The 25,009-nt window shown below is 68.4% G+C and overlaps 3 protein-coding genes across 7 annotated transcripts; 1 reads left to right on the forward strand and 2 right to left on the reverse strand.

The window, feature by feature from the left end:
* Positions 1-1,105: 1,105 nt before the first annotated feature.
* FMNL3 (formin like 3) lies at positions 1,106-15,654 on the reverse strand. Of its 4 annotated transcripts, none has more exons than XM_032744829.3 (27): positions 15,438-15,654; positions 12,980-13,063; positions 12,817-12,897; positions 12,628-12,704; positions 11,246-11,329; positions 10,392-10,544; positions 9,274-9,382; positions 9,119-9,195; positions 8,795-8,888; positions 8,165-8,239; positions 7,975-8,085; positions 7,752-7,898; positions 7,539-7,640; positions 7,200-7,449; positions 7,016-7,084; positions 6,567-6,691; positions 6,297-6,499; positions 5,150-5,384; positions 5,001-5,069; positions 4,795-4,875; positions 4,584-4,713; positions 4,344-4,504; positions 3,358-3,459; positions 3,180-3,269; positions 2,974-3,085; positions 2,777-2,876; positions 1,106-1,673 (listed from the first exon to the last, which is right to left on the reverse strand). In XM_032744829.3, the coding sequence occupies exons 1-26, from the start codon at positions 15,582-15,584 to the stop codon at positions 2,785-2,787; spliced, it is 3,060 nt and encodes a 1,019-aa protein (XP_032600720.3). In that variant the 5' UTR covers positions 15,585-15,654; the 3' UTR covers positions 1,106-1,673; positions 2,777-2,784. The 4 variants fall into 4 exon arrangements, with proteins under 4 accessions (XP_032600720.3, XP_030115180.4, XP_032600722.3 ...); XM_030259320.4 differs by having other exon boundaries at positions 7,752-7,901; XM_032744831.3 differs by lacking the exon at positions 10,392-10,544 and having other exon boundaries at positions 7,752-7,901.
* Positions 15,655-15,876: 222 nt separating this feature from the next.
* On the forward strand, positions 15,877-19,312 carry TMBIM6 (transmembrane BAX inhibitor motif containing 6). 2 transcript variants are annotated; one of them, XM_030259525.4, is made up of 10 exons: positions 15,878-16,032; positions 17,267-17,368; positions 17,454-17,562; positions 17,658-17,778; positions 17,891-17,939; positions 18,061-18,158; positions 18,252-18,331; positions 18,424-18,524; positions 18,607-18,679; positions 18,758-19,312. In XM_030259525.4, exons 1-10 carry the CDS (start codon positions 15,977-15,979, stop codon positions 18,779-18,781), a joined length of 813 nt encoding a protein of 270 aa, XP_030115385.3. In that variant the 5' UTR covers positions 15,878-15,976; the 3' UTR covers positions 18,782-19,312. The 2 variants fall into 2 exon arrangements, with proteins under 2 accessions (XP_030115384.4, XP_030115385.3); XM_030259524.4 differs by having other exon boundaries at positions 15,877-16,032; positions 18,607-19,312.
* Positions 19,313-19,386: 74 nt separating this feature from the next.
* Positions 19,387-25,009, reverse strand: NCKAP5L (NCK associated protein 5 like). Its single transcript, XM_032744824.3, has 12 exons — positions 24,514-25,009; positions 24,306-24,412; positions 23,905-23,973; positions 23,724-23,762; positions 23,521-23,640; positions 23,322-23,435; positions 21,157-22,889; positions 20,930-21,083; positions 20,777-20,855; positions 20,410-20,694; positions 20,159-20,298; positions 19,387-19,826 (listed from the first exon to the last, which is right to left on the reverse strand). The coding sequence occupies exons 1-12, from the start codon at positions 24,785-24,787 to the stop codon at positions 19,590-19,592; spliced, it is 3,351 nt and encodes a 1,116-aa protein (XP_032600715.3). The 5' UTR covers positions 24,788-25,009; the 3' UTR covers positions 19,387-19,589.

Here is a 25,009-nt window from a genome sequence, read left to right on the forward strand (position 1 = left end):
CACCGAGGGCACGTAGGGACCGGCTGGAGCCTCGCGGACGGACAGACGGACAGACGGACAGACGGACAGGACGGGCACGGCTGGATGTGGATGGACAGCAGTGTCCTGTAGCACCTCTGAAGGCGTGGGACGGTGCTGGGGGTTTGTGTGAGTGGATGTCACCGAGCTCATCAATGAGCCCAGCGGATGGACAGACGGACGGACGGACACAGATGAACACGGATGGACACGGCCGGGCAGCAGCGGCCTTGCCTGCAGCATCTCCAGTGACCCTCGAAAAGCAGCGGGATGTGCACTGGGATCCTGCCCTGAGCACTGGGGACTCGGGATGTCACTGAGGGCACGTGGGACCTGCCTAAGCCTGGCAGACGGATGGATGGACAGACGGACACGGCTGGACAGCAGCATCTTTGCCCACAGCATCTCCAAGGGTCCCCCAGGATGGAACAGGGGGTTTGTGTGGGTGGATTTAAAGGTCCCAGGTCAGCAGTGGCGCTGGGGGGGCTGAGGCCGGGCCAGATCCCACCCTGGGCGTGGCAGTGCTGGTAATCCCCCCAAGAGGATTAGGGGAAACTTTTATTCCCCGTTTCAGGGCTAATCCCTGGGCTGGTGGGGCTCAGCGAGGGAGGCCAGGACCTTGTGCCGCTGCTGAGGGGCTGGGGTGGCATCCAACCCCCTCCCAGCCCCTCACACCCCCATGGCCATATTCCACCCCACAAGCCCTTTCTGCCCTCCTGGCCCCATCCTGCCCCTCCACTCCCTTTGGGACCTCATCCTGCTCCCCCTGCGGCCCCTCCCAGCCTCCAGTCTGCTCCCAGTCCCCCCATAGCCACCAAAAGTGGGGTCAACTGGGACCCCCCCGCACTGGAGTGGGGCTGGGGATGTGGGGGGCTCCCAGTTCCATCTCAGAGCAGGTCCCCCTCTCCTTAATCCCACAGCTTTAATAACAGCACTGCAAAGCTCTGCCAAATGTCTGGTCCCTGCAGATCTCTGTGCCCCCTCCCTGTCCCCCCAGACACAGAACCTCTGGCCTGGGGAGGCTCCCCAGTCTCCTGGGCTGCCTCTGTGCCCCCACCACCTTCCCCCAAATCAGGCACTGGCCATGTAAAAGACTCCATATATTTCACATGTACAAAAAGTCACTGCGGGGGGAGGGGCAGGGGGGTCCTGGGGTGGGGGGCACCATTCTGCCCCTCTCCCGGTGCCCCCCCAGCCTGGCTTTGGTCCCTTTTTTTTTTTTTTTGGCACTTAGTGTTCACATCAGTGGTCAAAGTGTCGAGCGCGGGGTGGAGGGGTCCCTCTGGTCCCTGTAGTGGGGCTGGGGGCTCTGAGGCAGTGAGGCCCCCGGGGACAAGGGGACCCTGACGGGGAGGGAGCACCCCAGGGGTCAGCTCCTGATGCTGGGGCCCCACCACAGATGGATTTGGCCTCTGCCTTGGGTGGCAGGGGGTGGGCTGGCTGCAGGGTCTCCCCGGGCACAGGGATGTCACCTGTGACAATGGTGGCACGGGGACGTTTTGGCCCTGTTCCACATGGTGTCAGGGCAGGACGGAGCCTCACTGGGCACCTGGGGGGCAGAGGGGGTGAGGAGGGACTGAGACAGCCCCAGTCCTCCCCTGCCCCCCGGTCGGGCTCCTTAGCCTTGCTTGGCTACAGGCGGATCCACCTTCGGGCTGTGGGATGGAAGGAACAGTCAGGGACAGAGCCAGGGACACCTGGCCTGGCCTGAGGGGGTGTCCAGGTGACCCCCCCAGAGTACAGGCACCACAGGGTGCGTCCTCCAGGCGCTGGCCTAGGACCCAGTGTGCTCTGGGATCCCCGCTCTGGGCTCCAGCAGGGCACTGGGACCATACTCTGGCTTCCAGTTTTGCACTGGGAACCTGCCCAGAACCCAGTAATGCACTGGGACCTTGTCCTGGGATCCAGTAGTGCACTGGGATACCACCCTGGGATCCGGTGTTGTGCTGGGATCCCATCTTGAGACCCAGTAGTGCACTGGGATCCTGCCCTGGGATCCAGTGGTGCACTAAGAGCCCACTCTGGGATCCAGTATTGCAGCAGGATCTGTGCTGGAATCCAGCCTTACTCCAGGATCCAGTGCTGGGATCCTGTGCCAGGGCCCAGCCTTACACCAGGATCCAGTGCTGGGATCTTGTGCTGGGACCCAGCCTTGCACCAGCATCCTGGACTGGAATCCTGTGCCAGGACTCCATGCTGGCTAGCAACATTTCACAGGGATCCAGTGCCAGGATCCAGCTCTGTTGGGATCCAGCCTTGCACCAGGATCCTGTGCTGGGATCCAGCTCTGTCTTTGGATCCTGTGCTGGGATCCAGCTCTGAGTTGGGATCCTGTGCTGGGATCCAGCCTTGCACTGGAATCCTGTGCCTGAATCCAGCCTTGCACCAGGATCCTGTGCTGGGATCCTTTGCTGGGATCCAACCTTGCACTGGGATCTTGCACTGGGATCCAGTGCTGGGATCCACCTCTGTGTTGGGATCCAGCTCTGTGTTGGGATCCTGTGCTGGGATCCAGCTCTGAGTTGGGATCCTTTGCTGGGATCCAACCTTGCACTGGGATCTTGCACTGGGATCCTGTGCTGGGATCCTGCGCTGGGATCCAGCCTTGCACTGGGATCTTGCCCCGATCCAAAGACTGGGGCACACCCTGGGGTGACAACATGCAGGGAGGGGGTGTGCAGAAGGGGGCATGCGGGGACAGGGGGGAACCCAGGGGGATCCAGGTGGGATCCAAGGGGATCCAGCATGCAGGTGGTACCTGGGCTCTTAACAGCTGGACTCGTCGTGGTGGGACGGGTCGCAGAAGAAGCGGGAGCCCCGCTTGGCCGTGCGGGCAGTGAAGGGGACGCTCTTCAGCGCTGCGGGGGCACGGGCAGGGGACGGGGGGACAGGGACACGTCAGCCCCCGTGGCTGGCAGGGCCAGGGCGGGGGGCCAGGGGCCGAGGGGGCCGTACCGGTGATGATGTCCTCGATGGTGCCATCCTTGCCCTCGTACATGGGCCGGTGGTCCTTGGCCTGGCGCCGCCGCAGCTCCGCGATCAGCTCCTGCTGCTGCCACTTGTTCCGCTGCGAGGGAGGCACGGGAGGTCCAGGTTAGGAACACAGGGGTCCCCTCTGTGCCCCCCTAACCCCAACCCACCCCGTGCCTGCCTCCACTAACCTTCTCCTGCTTTTTAGCCTCCTGTGCCAGCAGCTTCTCCCGCATCACCTCCTCCTGCTTCTTCCGCGTCTCGTTCTCCTGCTCCGCGTCCTGCCGGGCCACACGGGGAGGGGGTGTCAGCGTTCCCCCACCATGGTGTCACTCACCTGCAGGGCATCCCCTCCCGGCCCCACCTCACCTTGTAAGAGTGGATGAACCGGACAAAGACCGGGAAGAAGACCGACGGGGGGGTGGTCTTGGGGCTCTCGCCGAAATACCGCACCACGGTGTTGTAGGCGTCCTGGCACAGGAGCGGCGGTCAGGGACGGGCAGTGTCCGGCACAGGGGGGGTGCAAAGCAGGGAGGGCACCACGAGTGGGCAAAGCAGGGCAGGAGAGCACGAGGAGCGTGCAGAGCAAGGTGTGGATGGCCAGGTGTGCACGAGGAGTGTGCAGAGCCAGGAGCAGAACCAGATGTGCACAAGGACCATGCAGGACAAGGTGTGGATGGCCAGGTGTGCACAAGGACTGTGCAAGACAAGGTGTGGATGGCCAGATGTGCACAAGGACCATAGAGGACAAGGTGTGGATGGATGATGAAGAATGGCACGGAGCATGCAGAGAAAAGCAGGAGTGCAAAAGGAGCATGCAGCGCAAAGTGTGGATGACCAGGTGTGCACAAGGACCATGCAAGACAAGGTGTGGATGGCCAGATGTGCACAAGGAGCATGCAGGACAAGGTGTGGATGGCCAGATGTACACAAGGACCATGCAGGACAAGGTGTGGATGGCCAGGTGTGCACAAGGACTGTGCAAGACAAAGTGTGGATGATGAAGAATGACACGGAGCATGCAAAGGAAAGCATGAATGCAAGAGGACCATGCAAGAGAAGGTGTGGGATACCAGGTGTGCACAAGGACCGTGCAAGACAAGGTGTGGATGGCCAGATGTGCACAAGGACCATGCAAGACAAGGTGTGGATGGCCAGGTGTGCACGAGGACCATGCAGGAGAAGGTGTGGATGATGAAGAATGGCACGGAGCACGCAGAGAAAAGCAGGAGTGCAAGAGGAGCGTGCAGAGCAAGGTGTGGATGGCCAGGTGTGCACAAGGAGCATGCAAGACAAGGTGTGGCTGAGCAGGTGTGCCCGTGGCTGGTGCCAGGCCGGGTGTGAGACGCCCTCACCTCGGCCGTGCGCGCGTCGCGCTGCAGCCGCTCGAGCTGCCCCTCGCTGCCGCCCAGGAAGCCGCGCAGCACCGCGCTCTCGTGCTGCCCGCACTCCCGCCGCAGCAGCTCCATGCCCCGGCCCAGCTCCTTCACGTCCAGCAGCACGTTCTCCAGGGACACTGCGGGGACACGGGATGGGTCAGCGGCTGTGTGGGGCCGGGACAGCGAGGTGGGGCCATGGCACGGGTTGAGGGGCACCTGCCGCAGCCTTCTCCACAAAGTGCAGCTCCTGCCAGAAGGTCGCCAGCTCTGGGTACTTCTCCCGCACCGTCAGCGCGATGAAGTGCAGCAGCGTCATCTTCCTGTCTGTTGACTTGGTGTCCAGGAGCTGCAGGAGGATTTGGGGAGGGGGTCAGGGCTGTGGGATGGGAACCTCGGGGTCCCAGGGAGCCGGGGAGGGGCTGCCCACCAGGTCCAGGCTCTGCAGTTTGAAGCCATAGACTGCGCCGCGTTTGCTGCTGTTCATGTAGTTGCCCAGCGCCAAGATGATCTGCAGGGGCAAAACAGCGGGATTGGAGGGTCAGGAGGGAGCGAGACCCCCACAGGATCCCCCACACCCAGCTACAGCGAGGCTGGAGTGAAGGACCCCCACCCAGCCCGTCCTCACAGCCCCACCTCCAGCATGTGCTTCAGCTTCTGCGACGACTTAACGGAGGCCGAGGCCGCGATGATGGCGTTGAGCTGCTGCAGGGGGACAGCACAGGGGGGCTCAGCTGGGGTTCAGGCTGCAGCTGGGTCTGGTGTCCCCCTCCCCAGCTCCATACCGGTGTCAGCATCTGGATGTTCTCGGCGAAGTTGCCGAGGAAGGCCATGATGGCCATGCGCTGCGGCAGCCGCTCCACCTTGCTGAACTGCAGCATGAAGCGGTCCTCGTCCGCCAGCTCCTCCAGCGGCTTCCGCTCGCGCTCGTACTGCCGCAGCGCCTTGGCCTCCGCCTCCGTGGGCAGGAACCGCATCAGGCACTCCACAAAATCCACCGGCAGCGTCGCCAGGTCAAACCTGCCCCGCGCCGCAGTGTTGGGGAGCAGCTCCCGGCGGTGCCCAGCCTGGCAACTCTAGATCCCAGCCCAGCTCCCTGCGGCCTGCTTGGCCACCCTGAACCACAGCCAGAGCCCCTGCAGCCTGCCTGGACCTCTGTACCCTGCCAGGACCTCCTGAAGCCCGGTCAGACACAGTCCTCTGCGCCCCAACAAGCCCTTCTGCACCTTGCCTGGCTCTCCTGTCGATCCTCCTTCCTCTGGCCAGACCCCCTGCCGCCCAACAAGCCCCTCTGCATTCTAGACAGTCTCTGCACCCTGCCTGGCACCCCTGAACCCCGAACAACTCCCACTGCACCTCTGCCAAGACCCTCTGTACTCTGCCTAGGTCCCCTGAACCCCAAGCAGCCACTCTGCCCCCCAGCCAGCCCTCTTGAACCCTGCCTGTCCCTCCTGCATCCCAACCAGGCCTGCTGCACCTTGCCTGCACCCTCTGGACCCCAACAAGCCCCCCTGCACCCCAACCAGTGGCTCTGTACCCTGTCTGACCCCCCTGAACCCCAACCAGAGCTCTTGCCCCCTGACCAAACCCTCTACAATGCAGCCAGTCCCCTTGAAGCCTGCCTGGTCCCTCTGCACCCCAGCTGGTTCCTCTGTGTCCCAACTGTCCCCATTGTCCCCCAACCAAGGCCCTGTACCCTGCCTGAGACCCCCACACCCCATCCAGACCCCCCCTGCACTCTGAGCCACTAGAACCTGAGCCAGACCACCTGTCCCCTGTCCCAGCCAGCCCCTCCACACCTTGCCTGGCCCCTCTGCACCCCAACCAACCCCCTTGCACCCCTACCAGCCCCCTTGAACCCTGCCCACCCCCTGCACCCCATTCCTGACCCTCCCTGCCCCATTTCTGCCCCCCCCCCAGAGCAGCCCGTACGTGTGGATGGCCCGGCAGATCTCGTCGGCGCTGCGGCCGGCCTTGCGCAGGGTGATGGCCAAGTTCTTGGCACGGTTGGCCTCCAGCAGTGTCACCTTGGTGGCCACTTTCTGCGCCGCCTTGCTCTTGGCACACACCAGGTCCAGCGCCGGGCCCTGCGCCTTGGTCTTGAACAGCTCCTCAAAGCGCTCCAGGTCCAGGTCCTGGGGGGACAAGGGGGGTCAGAAGTGGGGCTGGGGGTGCCCAGGTGGGGAGGGGTCCTGGGCTCACCTCCAGCACACGCTCGTCGTCCAGCTCGCTGAACACCGTCCCGCTGATCTGGCTGGGCTTCAGCGCTGTCCAGTTGAACACAGGCAAGCGGAATTTGGTCTTGATGGGCTTCTTGATCCGGATGGCTGCCAGAGGGGTGGGAGCCAGCTCAGCACCCCCGGGGCACGGGGACATGTCCTGTGCCCACCCTGAGCCACCTGAGCCTGGTGTCATCAACCCCTGGGCCACCCAGTCCCCATGCTGGGGTCCCTGAGTGGGTGTTCCTTGAGGATTGCGACCCCAGCACCCTGGTGCCTGCAACCCTTCCCTATCCCTTGTCCCTGTCCCCGTGGTCCCCACATCCTTCCTGTCCCCAATCCTTGTCCCCACTGTCCCTGCACAGTCCCAGTCCCCACAGTGCCCACACCCTCTCTGTCCCCGTCCCACGGTCCCCCCTCACCCCCACGTACCTGAGAGCCCCACGGTGAGGGCGATGGAGGGTGAAGCCCCGGGCAGCGGCGGGGCCGGGGGACACTTCCCTGTGGAGCCATCAGAGGGTGAGACCCCAGTTCTGGGGACACCCAGCCTCGGGAGCCCCCCAAGCCCTGGGCACACCCCGCTCTGGGCTGCCCCGGCCCGGTGCCCCCTCCTCACCTGGGAGCGGGGGCGCGGGGGGCGGCAGAGGGGGCGGCGGGGGCGGCGGGGGGGGCGCGGCTTCCACGGGGGGCAGGACCGGGGGTCGCAGGGTCTCCTCCGAGGGCTCCTCCGGCGGCGGAGGCGGCGGTTCGGCGGCGCTGGGAAGCGGCGGCGGTTCGGAGCCGTAGTGCCGCCGGAAAGCCTCGTCCTTCTCCTTGATCATCCTGCGCAGCGTGTGCACCTGGTGGCTCGTGTGCTCGTAGGTCTCCTGGGGACAGCCAGCGTCAGCCCGGGGGGATCCCGGGGGCATCGGGACCCTTCCCCGCTCCCCACAGCCCCTACACCTCCCCAGCACACCTTGACCACCTCCAGCTCCTTCTCTCGCTGCAGCAGCTGCTTCTCCAGCTCCGCCACCCGCATCATGTTCTCGTTCTCCAGGTCCAGCAGCTTCTCCGTTAGCTGGGCAGAGGGACAGGGCTGTGACAGCAGCTCAGAGACAGCCCTGGTGTCACCGCTGATCTCCCTGGGACCCAGCGAGGAACACCCCCACATCCCCCCGTGCTCACGTACGTGGGACAGGTGCTCCTCCAGCTCCTCCACCTTCTCCAGGGCCACATTCTTGGTCTCAGCATCCTCCAGCAGCCCCCCGACATCGAAGACGTTGTCCAGGTACGCCTGGATCTGCACCTGCAGCTTCTCGCTCTCCGTGTGCCTCGACTTCTGTGGGCACGAAGGCAGCGTCAAGGATGGGGGGGACCCCAACACGGTTCCCCTGCCCCTCCACCCCCCGTACCTGCAGGAACTCCTCCAGCCCCAGTTTGGTGAACTCGTACTGGAGATGCACGCGGAAGTTCATGTCCTCCACCGAGTGCACCACGATGTTGATGAACTGCATGCAGGCCACCTGCAGGCAGTGCTGGTGTCACCAGGAGTCCTCCCGGCCCCCCGAGAGCCTCCCCCTCGCCCAGGACAGGGTGTCCCACCATGAAGTCGATGCTGCTGTCCTCGTTGCGGAAGTATTCCATCAGCCGCTCAAAGCGGTGTTTCTCCTTGCACACCTGAGCAGGCAGAAATGGGGTTAACCTGGAGCCCCCCACATCTCCTGGACTCCACTACCCTAATCCCAGTCTGGTCCTGGTGTTCCCAGACCCCCCATTCCTCATCTTCCCTGATCCCTCCATCCCCTGCACTCCAGACTCCCCTTCCCAGCCTGGTCCTGGGGACCCTGGTGTCCCCATCCCAGCCTTCTCTTGGGGTTTCCCTCATCCCAGATTGCTCCTGAGGACCCTGGTGTCCCCATCCCAGCCTTCTCTTGGGGTTTCTCTCACCCCAGATTGCTCCTGGGGGTCCCTGGTGTCCCCATCCCAGCCTTCTCTTGGGGTTTCCCTCACCCCAGATTGCTCCTGGGGGACCCTGGTGTCCCCACCCCAGCCTTCTCTTGGGGTTTCCCTCACCCCAGATTGCTCCTGGGGTCCCCAGTTCCTCCATTCCCGGGGTCCTGCTCCCCATTCCCAGCCTGATTCTGGTGCCCTCACTCCCCCCATCCCAAGCCGGTCCTGTCTCCCTCCATTCCCCCATCCCAGCCCGGGTTCCCGTCCCCACTCCCCTCGTACCTCCTTGAAGTTGTCGAAGGCGGCGAGGATGATCTCGTGGCCGCCCCTCACCAGGCACACGGCCGCCAGCAGCTCCAGCACCAGCGCCTTCATCCTGCCCACAGCGTCACCATTGGTGTCACCCCCGGCCCAGCCAGCTCAGGGGCCCTGTCCCACCCTGCAGCCCCTGTCCCACCCTGCAGCCCCTGTCCCACCCTGCAGCCCCTGTCCCACCTGCAACCCCTGTCCCACCTGCAGCCCCTGTCCCACCCTGCAGCCCCTGTCCCACCCTGCAGACCCTGTCCCACCTGCAGCCCCTGTCCCACCCTGCAGCCCCTCCCTCACCTCGGGTTCTTGTTGTTGAGGCTCAGGGCGATCTCATTGACAGCGTGGGGGTGAGACATGACCAGGTTGAAGCCGTACTGCGGGGACGGAGAGAAAACAGCGTCAGCTCTGGTGGCACCGGTGACAACGGTGTCCCCACCGCGGGGTGACGGTACCTGGTAGTTCATGATGGCCCGAAGACACATGATGCAGAGGTGGACGTCGTCCTTCTGGCTCACCAGGCGCGAGTTCTTCAGCGCCCTGCGGCTGGGCAGCGTGCCGTAGCTGCGGGACAGGGCACACGGTCACCCGATGGGGGGGACAAGGGACAGCGTGGGCACAGCGTGGGCACAGCGTGGGCACAGTGTGGGCACAGCATGGGCACAGTGGGATTTCGGAGGGGCAAAGGCAGAGAGAAGCGGCAGGAGGGCGACAGGACAGTCTGCAGAGATGGAGCGATGCCACGGCGAGCAGCGGGCTGGCCCCGGGCAGCCGGTACTTACCCGGCCGGCGGGCGAGCGGCGAGGTGGGCACGGAGGGGACAGAGAGAGAGCACAGCCAGAGAGGGGCACCCCGGCCCTGGAAGCAGAGACGGGGCGCGTCACCCCGGGGCGCGGGGGCAGAGCCAGAGCGGGTGAGCGGAGCCGTGGGGCAGAGGACAGGCGGGGTGGCAACGGTGAGACAGCGACGGCAGTGCCAGGGCTGCCAGCGGCAGGGCGGGCACAGCGCGCCAGGCAGAACAGGACGTGGCACGGCACGGCCACAGCGAGGGCGAGGCACAGCCTGAGCTCCGGGCACTGCGGTTGTGCCGTGCAGGTGATGGGCACGGCACGGGGCAGGGCAGTGAGTGGCACCAGGCACGATGGCACAAGGCGTGGGGGGACAGAACTTGGCACGGCCACACCACGGCACACCGATACACACTATGACACACACCATGGCACCCTGGCACACACCATGGCACACCGATACACACCACGGCACCCTGGCACACACCATGGCACACTGATACACACCACGGCACACCGGCACACATCATGGCACACTGGCACACACCACGGCACACAGCACAGCGGGCAGCAAGCAGCAGTGCCGTGGCCAGCCCGAGCCCTGCAGCAGGACATCCCCCCATGGCAGGGTGTATCCCATGGCAGGGTGTACCCCATGGCAGGACCTACCCCATGGCAGGGTGTACCCCTATGGCAGGGTGTACCCCATGGCAAGGCGTCCCCCATGGCAGGATGTCCCCCATGGCAGGGTGTACCCCCACGGCGGGACACCCCCGGGCACGTACCGGAGGGCGGTCTGGCGGGCAGAGCGTGCCAGGCTGCTGCTGAAGGGGGCGGGCAGGGCGCTGGGGTGCTGCAGATCCTCGATGGACCTGCTCCAGGAGCGCAGCTTCTCCAGTGCGCCATCCTCGCCGCCTTCCAGGCCCTCAAAATCCAACCTGGCGGGGGCACACGGCTTTGGTGGGGGGCACATGGCCCTGATGGTTGGCACATGGCTCTGGTGGGGGCCACAGGGCTCTGATGGTTGGCACACAGCTCTGGCAGGGGTCACACAGCTCTGATGGTTGGCACACAGCTCTGGCAGGGGGCACAGGGCTTTGGCAGGGGGCACAGGGCTTTGACGGGGGGCACACAGCTCTGGTGGGGGGCACATGGCTCTGATGGTTGGCACACAGCTCTGGCGGGGGGCACACAGCTATGGCAGGGGGCACAAAGCTCTGGCGGGGGTCACAAAGCTCTGGCAGGGGGCACAGGGCTCTGGCGGGGGGCACAGGGCTCTGGCGGGGGGCACACAGCTCTGGCAGGGGGCACAGTGCTCTGGCAGGGGGCACACAGCTCTGGCGGGGGGCACACAGCTCTGATGGTTGGCACACAGCTATGGCAGGGGGCACAGGGCTCTGGCGGGGGGCACAGGGCTCTGATGGTTGGCACAAAGCTCTGATGGTTGGCACAAAGCTCTGGCGGGGGGCACAAAGCTCTGGCAGGGGGCACAGGGCTCTGGCGGGGGGCACAGGGCTCTGGCGGGGGGCACAGGGCTTTGACGGGGGGCACACAGCTCTGGCAGGGGCCACCAGGAACTTCCACGCCCCCCAAGGACTCCCAGGACCCCCCTCACGCGGGTACCCCCTCACCCACTCACATCACGGCGCACTGGGCGAAGGACAGGTAGTTCACCAGCACGTCCAGCCCCTTGTTCTCCGCGTTCAGGAACTCCCGCACCCACCTGCGGCACCGGGCACCCATCAGAGCCCGCAGGAACCGGGGATCCCCCCGGCACGGGGCACCCCTGTCCGGGCACCGGGGCGGCGAGGGCACGGCGGGGGCACTGCCGGGATGGGTGCAGCCCCTCCGTTATCCGCGGTGCCCTGCGGGGTTATCTGAGCAGCGCAGGGCTGGGCGGGACACGGGGCTGGGTGCTGGGGTGCACCCCCACCCCGGGGAGCTCCCGGGGGAAGGAATCGGGGTGCCCCGAGCCGTGGGTGGGTGTCGGGAAAGGAATCGGGGTGCCCCGAGCCTTGGGTGGGTGTCGGGAAAGGAATCGGGGTGCCCCGAGCCTTGGGTGGGTGTCGGGGCGCTCTTGCGGGGTGCTGTGCCCAGGGGGAAGGAAGGGTTGGGGTGCACGGGGTGGGGGTCCCCCAGGAGTACCGGGGGTCCCCAGTGCTGCCCCAGCCGTGCGTCCGGGAGCCACGGGGACCGCGGCCGCCCCTTTCCTGCCGCCGCCAGCCCCCTCCCCTCAGCCCGTTTCCTGTCTCCGGTTGCTGCTATTTTGGGGCCGTGGGCAGGGACGAGCGGGGCCGGCGGCGGGGAACGGCCGGTACGTGCGTGAGCCACCCCCGGGCAGCACCGTGCCACCGGGCAGTGCCACCGGGCACCCGCCGCCGATGTCCCCAACAGCCCCGGGACGGACCCCCCCATCCCGCCCCGCGCCTCTCCGGGGCACCCCGGGGTGGGTCGGGGTGTCGCCGGTTCGGGGATGGTGCCGACCGAGCCCCCTCCGGTCGGTCGGGAGGAGCCGGCCGGGATCTCGTTCGGGGCGTCATCACCGGCCCGTCCGCCCCCGGCATCCGCCCCCGGGAGCTGCCCGCGGGCCGGGGCAGGAACCGGCTCGGTTCCTGCAGCGCCTCCGGCTTCCCCTGCAGCTGTGCGGGGCCGGTGACCGGAGCCCGCAGTCCTCCCGGGACCCCACAGTCCCTCCCCGGGACCCCACAGTCCCTCCTGGGACCCCACAGCCCCTCCTGGGACCCCACAGCCCCTCCTCGGGACCCCACAACCCCTCCTGGGACCCCACAGCCCCTCCCCGGGACCCCACAACCCCTCCTGGGACCCCACAGCCCTTCCCTGGGACCCCACAGCCCTTCCCTGGGACCCCATAACCCCTCCTGGGACCCCACAACCTCTTCCCGGGACCCCACAGCTCCTCCCTGGGACCCCACAGCCTCTCCCCGGGACCCCACAGCCCCTCCCCGGGACCCCACAGCTCCTCCCGGGACCCCACAGCCCTTCCCGGGACCCCACACTCACCCGATGTGGTTCGTCCTCAGGCTGATCTCCAGCTCGCGCAGCACCTTGGTCGACTCCTGCACCCTCCTCCTGAACTTCTGGGGGCAGAGCAAGGCTGAGCCGTGCCCCCCAAAGCCCCCGAGGCTCCCCCAAAGCCCCCGAGGCTCCCCCAAAGCCCCCAGGGCTCCCCCAAAGCCCCCAGCCCCTCACCTTCCGAGTGACACCGGGCTCCAGGAAGCTGCGCAGCTTCTGGATGTAGGTGTGGGGTGGGCTCTTCACCTGGAACCGCTCCTGGGGACAACAGAAGGGTGGTGGTGACACTGGGACAGCAGCACCGGTGTCACCAGGAGCCCCATGGGCCACCCAGCCCCACCTGGTCACAGATGAGGTCCCACTTCTTCTCGTTGTCATACTGGCGCAGCAGGCGGGCTTTGTCCGGGGGCAGGTTCATGGAGCTCTGGGGACACAGGGGGGATGGCACCCTGAGGGACATGGGGACAGTGCCCCCCCCAAGGGCCACCGAGACCCCCAAAAAGCACCCACAGCACAGCCAGGGTCCCCTCTAAGGGCACCCTGACCCGTGACATAGCCAGAGTCCCCGGCACCGCGATGCACCAGCGGGCACAGACGTGGCACGGGCACAGCAGTGCCACTGGGGCCGGTGCCAACCACCGGCGGCACCAAATCTCGCCATCCCTGACGCATCCTTCCTGTCTGCAGCCGCTTCCCTGCCACAACCGCAGCCTCCGCTGCCCACCGTGGCACGAGGCCAGGCACCGGTGCCAGCTCCCCAGGACACCGGACACGAGGCCTGGCACCGGTGCCAGCTCCCCACGACACCGGGCACAAGGCCTGGCACCGGTGTCAGCTCCCCAGGACACCGGGCACAAGGCCTGGCACCGGTGGCTGCTCACCAGGACACCGGACATGAGGCCTGGCACTGGTGGCTGCTCACCGGGACACCGGGCACAAGGCCTGGCACCGGTGCTGGCCCGGGGTCACTGGGAAGACCCCGGGATCCTCAGTGTGGGATGTGGCACAGGACAAATGGGGTGCCACAGTGGGCACCAGGGATGCCAGAGGGTCTGGGACTGCCCTGATGGGCAATGCCACCCCAGGGAGAGATGCCAGCCCATGTGGGCGATGTCACCCTAGTGGGAGATGCCACCCCAGTGACGCAGCTCGGGGTAGCCCCGTTAGCAGGAGTGGCTGCTCCACGCCCCGTGCCCGCTGAAGTTGGCCCTCCCCTTCTCATCCCGGTGCCACGGGAAACCGGGACGGGGCCCGGGCGAGGCCGAGAACCCCCGGCCAAGGGGTCCCGCAGGTTGCCACGGGAGTGATCGCCAGCACCGTGCCACCAAAACTGCCCCCAGAGGGGCACCGTGCCCTCCCCACGGGGCTGCGGATATTCCCCTTTGGCCGCCGGTAAAATCCCGGGCCTCGCTGGGAACGGGGGCGGGAAGGAGGCGCAGAGACCCCGGCCGGGGGCGAGGGGCGCCCGCGGGGGGTTTGAAGCGCGGCCGCCGCTCCCGCCGCTCCCGCCGCTCCGTTTCCTGCCTTTGTGGTGGGAGCGCGGCCGCTCCCGGCCCGCCACTTCCTCCGCCGTCCGCCCCACCGGGAGCCCCCGTGGCTATCCCGGGGCTGAATCCCACCGGGAAACGGCGGTACCGGGGCTGGAGTCCGGCCCGGGGCTGGGGGGCTCCGGGGCGGATCCTCGCCTCCGGGGCCGCCGCGTTTCCATCACATGATGGAATATTTTCCGCCCCCGGCAGCAGCCGGGACGGCACCGGGCGCTGCCGACGGCCGCGGGGACATTTTGGGGGAGGCAGGTGCCACCACCCTGCAAAGTGACCCCCCTCCCCGGCACCGTGTCCCCCCCGGTACGGGCCCCGCGGAGACCGGCGGCCGCATCCGCCCCGCGTGGGATGCGGGACGGGCGGGAGCCGCTCGGCACCGGCGGGACGCGCCCCCGCCAGGGGTGCCGGTGGCCCCCGGTGCCCCCGGTTTCGGCTTCCAGAGCCCCGTGGGACCACACTCGGCATTTCCTGCCCGGCTGCGGCTTCCGCTGGCGGCGGCTCCCACCGGGATGGCGGGGCCGGTTGCCGGGGGGCACCGGTGTCACCCAGCCACGGTGTTCCCCTCCCAAAACAAAGCCGGCGCCGCGGAAGGGCCACCGGGACGGCTCGTGGGCCACCCAAGCGCCGGTGGGACGCCTCCGCGGTGTTGGTGGTCCCGGTGGCACCGGGGGCACTGCGGAGCCACGTCCCGGGGCCGCGGTGGCAGCAGGGTGGCCACCGCCCCGGCTGTGACAGCGGACTGGGGACCGCGCAGGGCGCCCGCGCCCAACGGGAACCACTTCATCCACCGGGAAACCGGGAAGCCCCGCAGCCGACGGGGAATCCCAGCCCTGCGGTCCCCCGTAACCGCGGGGAAACCCGACTGCAGCCCCGCGCGCTGCCCCGACCGGACTTTCCCGGCTTGCAAAGTCCCCGGGCCTCGGGGGCTCCCGCGGTGGCACCGGGAGTGGCGTCACCCCCGGGGCTCTCCCGGGTGGGGTGTTCCCCACGGCCCCGCGCCACTGCCCATCCCCGCGGGCACCGGCGCTCCCCGCCCGCCCCTGGCGGCTCCGGGCGGCGGTGGCGTCCCGGCGGTGCCCGATGCCCGCCAAGTGGTCCGGGAGAGCGCATGAGGAGGAGTCCCGGGGAGGGATGAACCGGGGGGCGCTCAGCGGGAGCACCGACGGAGCGAACGGGCGAAGTGCACCGGGGGCACATCGGGAAGGGAGGGTGAGCACCGGGAACTGGGGAGCGCGGCGGGGGTCGGCCTCTCACCAGCACTAGGGCGAAGCGCTCCTCCAGCTCGCAGGGCTCCGGCATCGGCATCTTGCCCGGGGCGAACAGTCCGGCTCCCCCCGGGGTCGCCGGTGTTCCCGGGCCCCGGGGCAGCGCCTCCCCGTCCGCGCTCTCCACGTTCCCCATCCCCGGCCCAGGCACCGGGGGGCGGTGGGGGAGGCTCAGCCCGTCGTGTCCGGCGCTGCCACCGCCTCCCGGTGCCGCCCCGCCCGCCCCGCCCGGTCCCGCCCCGGCGCTGCCCGTGCGCGGCGGTGCCGCCAGGGGGCGCTCTGCGGGGCGGCGGCGCCACCGGAGGGCGCCCGAAGGCCGGCAGCGAGCGGGGCGCTCCGATTGGCCGGGCCGCTCCCACGCCGACCAATCAGCGCCGCGCTCGCGCGCGGGGGCGGGCACTGCTCGTCCAACGGCGGCGCTCGGGCGCGGCCCGAGCCGTGACGGCCGCTCGAGACGAGCCCCGCCCCTGGCGGTGACGAGAGCCAATGGGATGAGGCGGGAGGCGGGACCGTGCCGGGTTTCAGCCAATGAGCGGCGGGGGCGTGGCGCAGAGCTCGCGGCCTGGCACGGACGGCGGACGCAGGTGCGGCGGGGGGCGCGGGCGGGGCGGCCCCGGAAGGGTCCCGGGGGGTCCCGGGGGGTCCCGGGGCGGCTGCGGTCCCCGGGCGAGCCCCACGGCACCCCCGGAACTCACCCCGAGCGGCCCGCGGGGGTCCCGCCCCCACCAGGCCCCGTGGAGGGACGGGGGGGGCGCGCGGGGGTTGGGCCGCGGGGGTCTCGGCCCGGTTCTAACGGGAGGATCGGGGGGGATGCGGCGGCAGCGGGGCGGCGGAGCGGGGGAAGGGCCGGGGCAGCGCCGGGCAGCGGTGGGTAAAGGTCGCTTGGCGCTGACAGGGGCGGCAGCAGCGAAAGCGAAAGCGGCGCTGGGGGCGGGGAGGGCGGCTCGGGGCCCGGGACCGGCAATCAACGGGCCCGGCCTGGTGCAACCGCCTGTCACCGCGGCCGGAGGGGTGTCACCCCCGGGAGAGGGGGCTGTCACAGCCCTGTCACACACACCCCCGCCGGGAGTGTCCCCATGACCGCAGCTCCTCCTCTGCCTTGCCCTCTGACCTGAGGGCTTCGTGGCACCGGCCCAGGGGTGGCAGCGGTCCAGCGCCTCCCTTTGTCACTGTCCCACTGTCCCTGTGTCACTGTGCCCCCCTGGGCCGTGCCGTTGTGGCACGATGGGGCCCCTCTCCTGCACCCTCCTCTCTGCCAGAGCAGCAGCGTGAAGTGTCCCCCCCGCTCCCTGGAGCCCTGTTCTGTCCCCTCCATCCCTTGGGGACAGCTGGCTCCTGCCACCGGCTGGGCAGGTCTGGCTCCAGCAGCTGCCAGAGGGGACAGAGCCGGCCGAGCCGGCTGGACCAGGAGGAGGAGGGTGAGGAAGAGGAGGAGGAGGAGGAGGAGGAGGAGGCCGTGCCGGGAGCCTCCCGCTGCCAGAGCCACCTCTGGGGACGTCATTACGGGCACTAATAGTCACCTGGCACAAAGACGTTTCCAGCTGCCGGCAGCGCTCCCACGGCACCGGGCGTTCTCCAGGAGCTCCCCCGGCCTCGGAGCAGCCCCGCTGCAGGATCCCCGGGGGCTGCCCTGGCCTTGCAACAGCCCTGCAACACCCCAGGGCCCCCCGGCCCTGCAACAGCCGGCAGCGCTTGCACCAGCTGGACGAGGAAGGCTCCGGAGCCCCGGCAGCTTCTGGGCTCTCACTCGGCTCCTGGGGGAAGTTTGGGAGCTTTGGGTGGGCTCCAGCTCCTTCCTGACCCCCCTTCCCCTGGCAGCTTGCAGCCCTGTGGAGCGGCCGTGGGCCCACCCCAGCCTGGCACCATGAACGTCTTCGACCGCAGCATCAACTTTGATGCCCTCTTCAAGTTCTCCCACATGTGAGTGACACACAGGCAGGGCAGGGGGCTCGGGGGGCTGTGCCAGCCCCCCCTGCCCACCTCACCACCCCCTCCCCACCCACAGCTCAGCCTCCACCCAGGAGCACCTGAAGAGGGTCTATGGCAGCTTTGCCATCTGCATGTTCGTGGCAGCTGCGGGCGCCTACATCAACGCGGTGACCCACCTCTTCCAGGTCAGGGGCCTTTGAAGGGCTGCACGTGGCACCCCCAGCCCTGCAGCACCCAGGTGAGGCAATGCCCACCCCTCACCTGTCTCTCCCTTTCCCAGTTTGGGCTCCTGACTGGCCTGGGCGCACTGGGGCTGATGGTTTGGCTCACGGCCACCCCTCACAGCCGTGAGACCGAGCAGAAGAGGCTGGGGATGCTGGTTGGCTTCGCCTTCCTCACGGGTAGGTGGGCACTGGGACTACACCCCCGTCCCGTGGGACCCCAAAATGCTGCAGAGGGGCCGGATGGAGCCCCCCAGAATGGCTCTGGTGACACCCACTTCTATCCTCCCAGGCATCAATCTGGGACCCCTCCTGCAAATGTGCATCTCCATCAACCCCAGGTAGGGGAGACCCTCCCCAGACGCCATCCCCTACTTCCAGCTGCCACACAGATCCTGTTCTCCCCACAATGCCCCCCCAGCTGCCCCCAAAACCCTCTGACCCGCTTCTCTTTGCCCCCAGCATCATCCCCACTGCCTTCCTGGGCACTGCCACCATCTTCGCCTGCTTCTCGCTGAGCGCTCTGTACGCCCGGCGCCGCAGCTACCTCTACCTAGGAGGTGAGAGGGGCTTTGGGGAGGGCTCCTGGGGGGCTGGGGACCCCCTGTTGGGGGGCTCCCCCCAGACCTGGCCCTGACTCCCTCTCCCTGCAGGTTTCCTGCTCTCTGGCCTCACCCTGATGCTTCTCTCCTCTCTGATTAACGCCTTTGTGAGATCCACCTGGCTCTTCACGGTGAGTCCCCTTCCAGCTGAGGGTGGGCAGACGGACAGGTGACACCAGCAGGGAGGGGACTGTCCCCAGCTGATGCCACTCTACCCCCGCAGGCCAACCTGTACGTGGCTCTGATGATCATGTGCGGCTTCGTGCTCTTCGACACGCAGCTCATCATTGAGAAGGCGGAGAGCGGGGACAAGGATTACATCTGGTGGGTGCTGGGGACACGGCGGGGGTGACACAGGGGGCAGGGTGGCCCCCACTGAGCATCCCCCCATCCCTCCCTCTGCCAGGCACTGTGTTGATCTCTTCCTCGACTTTGTCAACATCTTCCGGGAGCTCCTGATGATCCTGGGCATGGCCGAGGTGGGTGCGGGGCCCTGGGCAGGGCAGGGGGACAGAGGGACAGAGCCCACGGTGACCGTGGCCACTCTCCTCTTGCAGAACAAGAAGAAGGAGAAGAAGTGAAGCAGCTCTGGGCCGAGGCGGAGCCACCCCTGTGTCCCCATGTCCCCTCCTGTCCCTCTCTGTCATTAAAGGGGCTGCGCTTTGCTGCCGAGGAAGCAGCCAGAAGCTTTCGCACCTCGTCACCTCGTGGGTTTTTCTCTCGTTCCGCTTTTTTTTTTCTTTTTTTTTTTTTTTTTTTTTGATTAAAAACCAGCCAATTTGTTGATCCTGCTGGAGTTTGGCTCCCCCTGGTTTCCTCCAGCCCGTGGCCCTCGGAGTGGTCACCCATGTGTCCTCTTTCCTCAGAGGTTTGTCCAGCCCCAGCTGGGGTGTTACCCTTCCCCGGGAGGCCCCAAAACCAGCCCCGGGGGGTTGTTGGTGGGACCCCCCCTCAGCCAAACCCATCGGTGGAGCCTCCCCTTGAGCACCAGTGCCAAGAAATGAACGTGTGCTGGGAGGGGCCGTGGGGACATGGCATTCCCAGCGCTCCCAGTCCCGCCATCTCCGCTCTTTGTACACCGGGATGATTCAATAAATCGCTCAGACTCCAAACTCTCGTCCCTCTTTTTCCATCCTCACATCCCCCCCGTCCCTCCCTGGGGACAGAGCGGCTGCACCACCACGTGTATAAATAACCCGGGCTGGGGGGGCGGCTTTATTTAGAGTTAAAAACCCATCGGCGGGGGCTGTACAGGGCCATAGCACCATCGGAGAGAGCCGGGAGAGGGAGCGGCACGCAGCGGGCACTCCCAGCCCGGGCAGCACCCTCAGAGCAGGAGCGGGAGCAGCGGGGAGAGGGTGGAAGACGTGGGAGCAGGGCCGGGGCGGCTCAGCCCTGGCTGCCGCAGGAGGAGAGGCTGTCGTAGAGCGAATCGCTGAGCGACTCGGAGTGTTCCAGCCCCGCGGGACCGTGTCCCCCGTCCCGGGACCGCGCCTCCGTGCTGCCCTCGTCCCCCACGTCCGAGGCGCTGGGGGTCCGGCTGCTGCTGGTGCTCAGGGCGGGGGGCAGCGGTGGGGGAACCTCCGGGGATGCCCCCCGATGCCCCGCCGGGCTGCACACGGGGGCCTGGGGAGGGACAGCGTGGGCAGGGGGGGCTGCCTGTGCCAGACAGCCACATCCATCCTCCCCCGTGGTGGGGAACCTCTGCGCCCCTCCAGGGCCGCTTTAAACCCCTCCCCAGCGCGGGGCGAATGAGGAGGTGGCAAATGGTCACAGAACTCTGCTGAGTGGTTCCCCCCAAATCATCTCCCCGTGGCTTCATCCCCACAGCATGGGCAGGAGGGTCTGGGGTCCCCCTGCTGGGGTTTTGCTCCAGAGTTTCAGTGTCATTACTCTGGAGTTTTGGGGACCCCACCCCAAGGTTTTGGGGTACTCCAGGATTTCGGGGGTCCCCTTACCTGCACAGGCCGGTGCAGCCCCTCCAGCCCCCCGGGGGGGCACACAAAGGGGTCAGCAGCACCGCAGGCTTTGGCGTTGGGGAAGGTCCAGTTCTTGCTCTGCTGGACACGCCGAGGTTTCCTGGCGTCATCCCCGGTGTCTGCGGGAAGAACGGGGGCAGCGCTGACCTGCAGGACCCCCCCCACACCCCCCATCTCCCCACCGCGAGCCCCCGTGCGCCCTGAGGAGGGCACGGAGGGGGGACACCCACCTTGGGGCGCGGCGCGGTGGCCGTGCGAGCTGGGGGGGGCCGGGAGGCGGCAGCCCGGAGCGCTCCGGTGCTTTCCCGGTACCAGCAGCTCCTCGGCGCTGGGCACCTCCCGCTCCAGCGTCCGGGCCTTGCGCGGCACTTTGGTGACGGCGGCCGGCACGGCCCCGGGCAGCGGCTCGGGGCGGCCCCGCGGTTTGGGGGTGTTCTTGGCGGGGACCCCCCCATAGTCGGGGGGCGGGAAGGTCCCGATCCCGCTGTCCAGTGTCCGCGTCAGAGACCCGCAGGCTGCGGCGTAACGGGAGGGGTCAGTACCGGGGAGCCCATCCGGTGCCCCCTCTCCGCCCGAACGTCCCCATCACCCCCTCACCGGCGAAATGCTGCGCCGTCCCCGACTCGGACAAGCTCTCGTCGGACGGCAGCTCATCCCGGAGCCCCACGTCGGGCACCTGCGGGATGCAGAGGCTGAACGGCCGCGGGGTCCCCCCGGAGCGGAGCCCTGCGGCCGCGGCGGGGTCCTCACCTTGTCCGAGGGCTCCCGCAGGTGTCCCACGATGCCGTTGCGGGGCGGGCGGCAGAGCCGCGGTTCTTTGGCGTCGGGGGGGACCCTCCGGAGGTCACAGAGCTCCCGCTTGTGCTCCAGGCGGGTCTCGTAGGGGACGTCCTTCCCGTCCACCCTGCGGGGAGGCGGCGATCAGGGGGACACCTCACCCTCACCCCCACCCCGAGGGGACCCAGGTGGGAGCTGACCTGTCCAGCAGCTGCTGCATGAAGGTCTCGGCCGTCACCTCCTGGTACATGACAGGGAGGGGACCGGGGCTTCGCGGGGGCCCACGGGGCCGCCCCTTCTCCAGCGCCAGTCCCTGCAGGAACGCGTGTTCCTCCCGCAGCGCCTTCCGCAGATCCTCCGCCTTCTCCATCAGCTTCGAGATGTTGAGAGACTCGGCTTCCAGCTTGCGGGCGGCCAACTTGACCTCTCGGCGAAGGGGCGCGGGGGTCCCGGCCCACTCGCGCCCGCGGCCGCCGTCCCCACGCCGGCTCAGCGCCGGCAGCTTGCTGCGCCTCAGCCCGAACCAGCTCGCCAGCCCCGCCGCCTTGCCCTTGGCCTCGGCGCCCGGCGCCCGCTCCTGCCCCTGCAGCCGCAGCACGTTCTCCTCGATGCCCTTCATCACCTTCTCCTCGATGGCCGAGTGCCCCGCGGCGCTCGGCGCCGGCCCCGTGGGCTCCGCGGGGTCTGCGGGGCTTTTGTGCGGACCCCCGCCCGCCTTGGCACCCGCCGGCTCCTCGCCCCGCGGCGCCCCGGCTTTGCCCGCCTTGGTGGGCAGCTTGGTGGGGCTGCCGTGGGGGCTGCGGGAGGCCTTGGCAGGGGGCGGGGGGGGGGTCCGAGAGGGGGTCCGGCCGCTGGTGGGGCGGCCCTTGCCCCCCGCCTTGCCGGGGTCCCCCATGGAGCCGGAGGAGTAGCAGCGGGCCAGGGGCTCGGCGCCGTGCGCTGGCTCGGGGTGCTTCAGGCTGCCCCCCAAACCCCCGCGGGGTGGGGGGCGCAGCTCGGCCCCGTGGCCCCGCTCGGGCCGCCCTGGGCCAGGCGGCTCCCGGCCCTCAGCCCCCCGCAGCTTGCCCAGGGCGGCCAGGCGCTCCTTGAAGGGCAGGTAGCCCGGTTCGGGGGGCTTCTTGCCGGGGCGGCGGCAGGGGGCCGAGCCCCCCGTGCCGCGGCGGGAGCTGGGGGGGGAAGCGGCCGCCCGCTCCCCGCCGGCCGCGGGCCCCGGTGGCCCCGGGGGCTGCTCGACCGCCTCGAAGGTGCGGGGGTGGGGGAAGGCGGGGGGCTCGGTGGAGCCGGGCTCCGGGGCGGCATCGGGGGACGGGCGGCGGCTGAGCACCGGTGAGGCCTCGGGGTGGGCGCCGCGACAGGGGATTTTGGAGGGGTGGGCGAGCTGGGGGCTGAGGCGCAGCCCCCCGGGGGGGGCCGGCAGTTTGAGCACCTTTGTTGGGGAGGGCAGGGGGTTGGGGACCCCGCCGGGTGAGAGCGGGGTGAAGCCCCCCTCGGGGCTCTCCTCGCCCGGCGTGTAGAGTCCCAGGAAAGCGGGGTGCTCCCCGCGCCGCTGCCGGGGGGGTCCCCCGGGGGCTTCCCCATTGCGCCGGCAGCAGCCCCCCCCCTCACCTCGCAGCAGCCGCTCGGCCAAGGCGCTGAGCAGACCCCCCCGCGGTGGTCCCCCTTCCTCGGGAGAGGAGCAGGGGCTGCCCTCGGTGCCCCGCCAGCCCCCCGCAGCCCCCGGGCCCCGCAGCGGGCAAGGCGGCCAACCCAGGGCCGCGCAGGGCTCGGGGGAGCCGGGGGAGGCCGGGGCGGGTCCCAGCAGCGGGTCTGTCTCCTCCAGCTTGCGCAGCACCTCCAGGATTTGGGCTTTCTTTTTGAAGAACGGGGACAGGGCATCCAGGGGCGGGGCACCGGGGCTGAGCCCAGGGCTGCCCGATGGCACCGGTGGCAGCACCTGCGGGGACAGCGTGCCATCACCTCACCAGGTGAGCACCTGGCACTGAGCCCCCCGGTACCAGAGGGAGAGGACACAATAAGCTCTGGGATGGGGACATAATGGGGACAGGGACATCTGGGGCAATGGGTTCTGGAGACAGAAACATCACAGATGGAGGGGTTTGGGGAGGTGGACACCATGGGCTTGGAGAGGTGACACCACAGGGACCACCGGGACAGGGACCCTGTTGAATTGAAAGTGCCATAGGCACTTGGATGGGGACACCACAGATCCAGGGAGGGGGACAGGAGAGGACACCGTGGGCCGGGGAAGCAATGTGTCACAGGCCTGGTGACACCACACACAGGGAATAGACAATGGGGAAGAGGGTGACACTGCCCAGAGAGGGGGACACTAGGACAGGAATGGGTTGGGAACACTGGTACCCACCTCGGGCAGGGACAGACAGAGGCCAGGGAGCAGCGGGGGTGGTTCCTGCTCAGCAGAGCCTGGCTGGGGGGTGACCGGGACATCCGGGGGCGCTGGCACTGGGTGCAGCGGCAGCTGGAGAGGAGAGAGATGCTGGGTTAAGCTCTGGGGGGGCTCTGCCCCATGCCCACCCCCCAACCCCGATGCAGCCCAGGCACACCTGCGGGAGGGACCCAGTGGAGAGCTGCAGCTTCTGCTGGAACAGGTCGCTCAGCACCTGGTTCTGCCGCTCCAGCTCAAAAACGCGTTTCTTCAGCTTGATGCACTCCTCACGCAGGTCCTGGCCAGGGTGTGGGGGGTCAGCCAGGACCCCTGGAGCCCCTCAGCATCCTCCCAGCCCCCTGACACCTTCCTGGCACCCACCTTCTGGTTGAGCAGTGCCTGCACCACGTGGTTGGCAACCTGGGGAGGAGAGGGGAGGTCTGGGGTGGGGCACAGGGCACACGCGGCCTCCTGCCCCAGCACACACGTGGGCACACATGTGGGCACACATGTCCTGTGTGCCCAGGGGACACTGGGGGTGTGTGTGGGTGCTCTCCAGTACCTCATCCAGGCAGCGTTCATACGTCTCCCGCTGGTTCTCATTGGCCTGGGCCAGGGCTGAGTTCTCTGCCTAGAACAGAGCAAGGACAGCTCAGGGCACAGCTCAGGGCACAGCTCAGGGGACACAGGGGACATCCCCATGGCACAAAGCAGACCCTCTGTCTCCTGGTCAGGGGTCTCAGGGCCACACATGGCAGGATGGGGCTACCCCAGGAGCAGCGGCACACGAGGGCCGTGGAAAACTGGGCAGTGTGACCCACCACCACGGTGTCGGGACCGTGGCACCGTGGCACCGGCCACAGCTGGCTCTTGGCACTGGCTGCACGGTGGCCATGGCTGCCTGGTGGCACCGGCCACAGCTGCCCAGCGGTCCCGTGCCCTGGTGGTGCCATTCCTGCCTACCTCCAGCTCCCGCAGGCGCTGCAGCAGCTCATGGCTGGTGCCTGGCTCACCCAGCGCCGCTGGGCTCCCGGCTCCCGGCGCCTCGGCCACGCTCTCCGACATCGCTGCTGCGGGGGACACGCGTCACCAGGGGGTCCCTGCTGGCCCCTGGCCTGTGGCACTTGGCCTGAGGCACCCCCAGGCCCGGCCCAGCCCGGCCCTCTCTTACCTGGCTTTGGATGTCCCCAGCCCCGAACCTTTGCGGTGTCACCTGCCAGGGAGAACGGGGCTGAGGAGGGGGATGGAGCCCCCAGCGCCGAGCCCGGACCCCTCCGGCACCAGGAGCCGCAGGGACCCCTCCTGCTGCCCCCTCCTTCCCGGTGCTCCAGGGGAAGCTGATCGGCCCCGGGATGCACAGCACGCCCGGGACCGGGACCGGGACCGGGACCGGGACCAGCCCTGGGGCACGGGATGTGCAGCACCACTGGGACCGGGACCGGCATCGGCCCCGGGGCACCTGTGTGCCCCAAGCACCGGGACCGCCACCGGCACAGGGTCACGAGGATGCGTAGGACCACCGGGACCGGAATCGGCACGAGCCGCGGGGCACCGGGATGTGCAGCACCTCCGAGCTACCGGGATACTCAGCACCGCCGGGGTTGACCCCGGGGCACCGGGATGCGCAGCCCCGGTGCACAGGACCCCCGGCATTCAGACGGGCCCCC

Source organism: Taeniopygia guttata, chromosome 29 (genome assembly GCF_048771995.1).
Source record: "Taeniopygia guttata chromosome 29, bTaeGut7.mat, whole genome shotgun sequence".
Lineage (NCBI taxonomy): Eukaryota > Metazoa > Chordata > Aves > Passeriformes > Estrildidae > Taeniopygia > Taeniopygia guttata.

Bases quoted from the DNA above. Each gene is read 5' to 3' on its own strand.
- FMNL3 (XM_030259320.4), bottom strand. From the start codon at position 15,584: ATGGGGAACGTGGAGAGCGCGGACGGGGAGGCGCTGCCCCGGGGCCCG. The intron at 5,385-6,296 runs GTACGGGCTGCT...GGCGCGGGGCAG, and splicing joins ATCTGCCGGGCCATCCACAC to GTTTGACCTGGCGACGCTGC. The intron at 4,876-5,000 runs GTGGGGCTGTGA...TTGCCCCTGCAG, and splicing joins AGCTGAAGCACATGCTGGAG to ATCATCTTGGCGCTGGGCAA.
- NCKAP5L (XM_032744824.3), bottom strand. From the start codon at position 24,787: ATGCCGGTCCCGGTCCCAGTGGTGCTGCACATCCCGTGCCCCAGGGCT. The intron at 20,856-20,929 runs GTGAGGACCCCG...TGCATCCCGCAG, and splicing joins TGCGGGAGCCCTCGGACAAG to GTGCCCGACGTGGGGCTCCG. The intron at 20,299-20,409 runs GTGGGTGTCCCC...TTCTTCCCGCAG, and splicing joins CCACCGCGCCGCGCCCCAAG to ACACCGGGGATGACGCCAGG.
- TMBIM6 (XM_030259524.4), top strand. From the start codon at position 15,977: ATGAGCGGCGGGGGCGTGGCGCAGAGCTCGCGGCCTGGCACGGACGGC. The intron at 18,159-18,251 runs GTGAGAGGGGCT...CTCTCCCTGCAG, and splicing joins CAGCTACCTCTACCTAGGAG to GTTTCCTGCTCTCTGGCCTC. The intron at 18,525-18,606 runs GTGGGTGCTGGG...TCCCTCTGCCAG, and splicing joins GGGGACAAGGATTACATCTG to GCACTGTGTTGATCTCTTCC.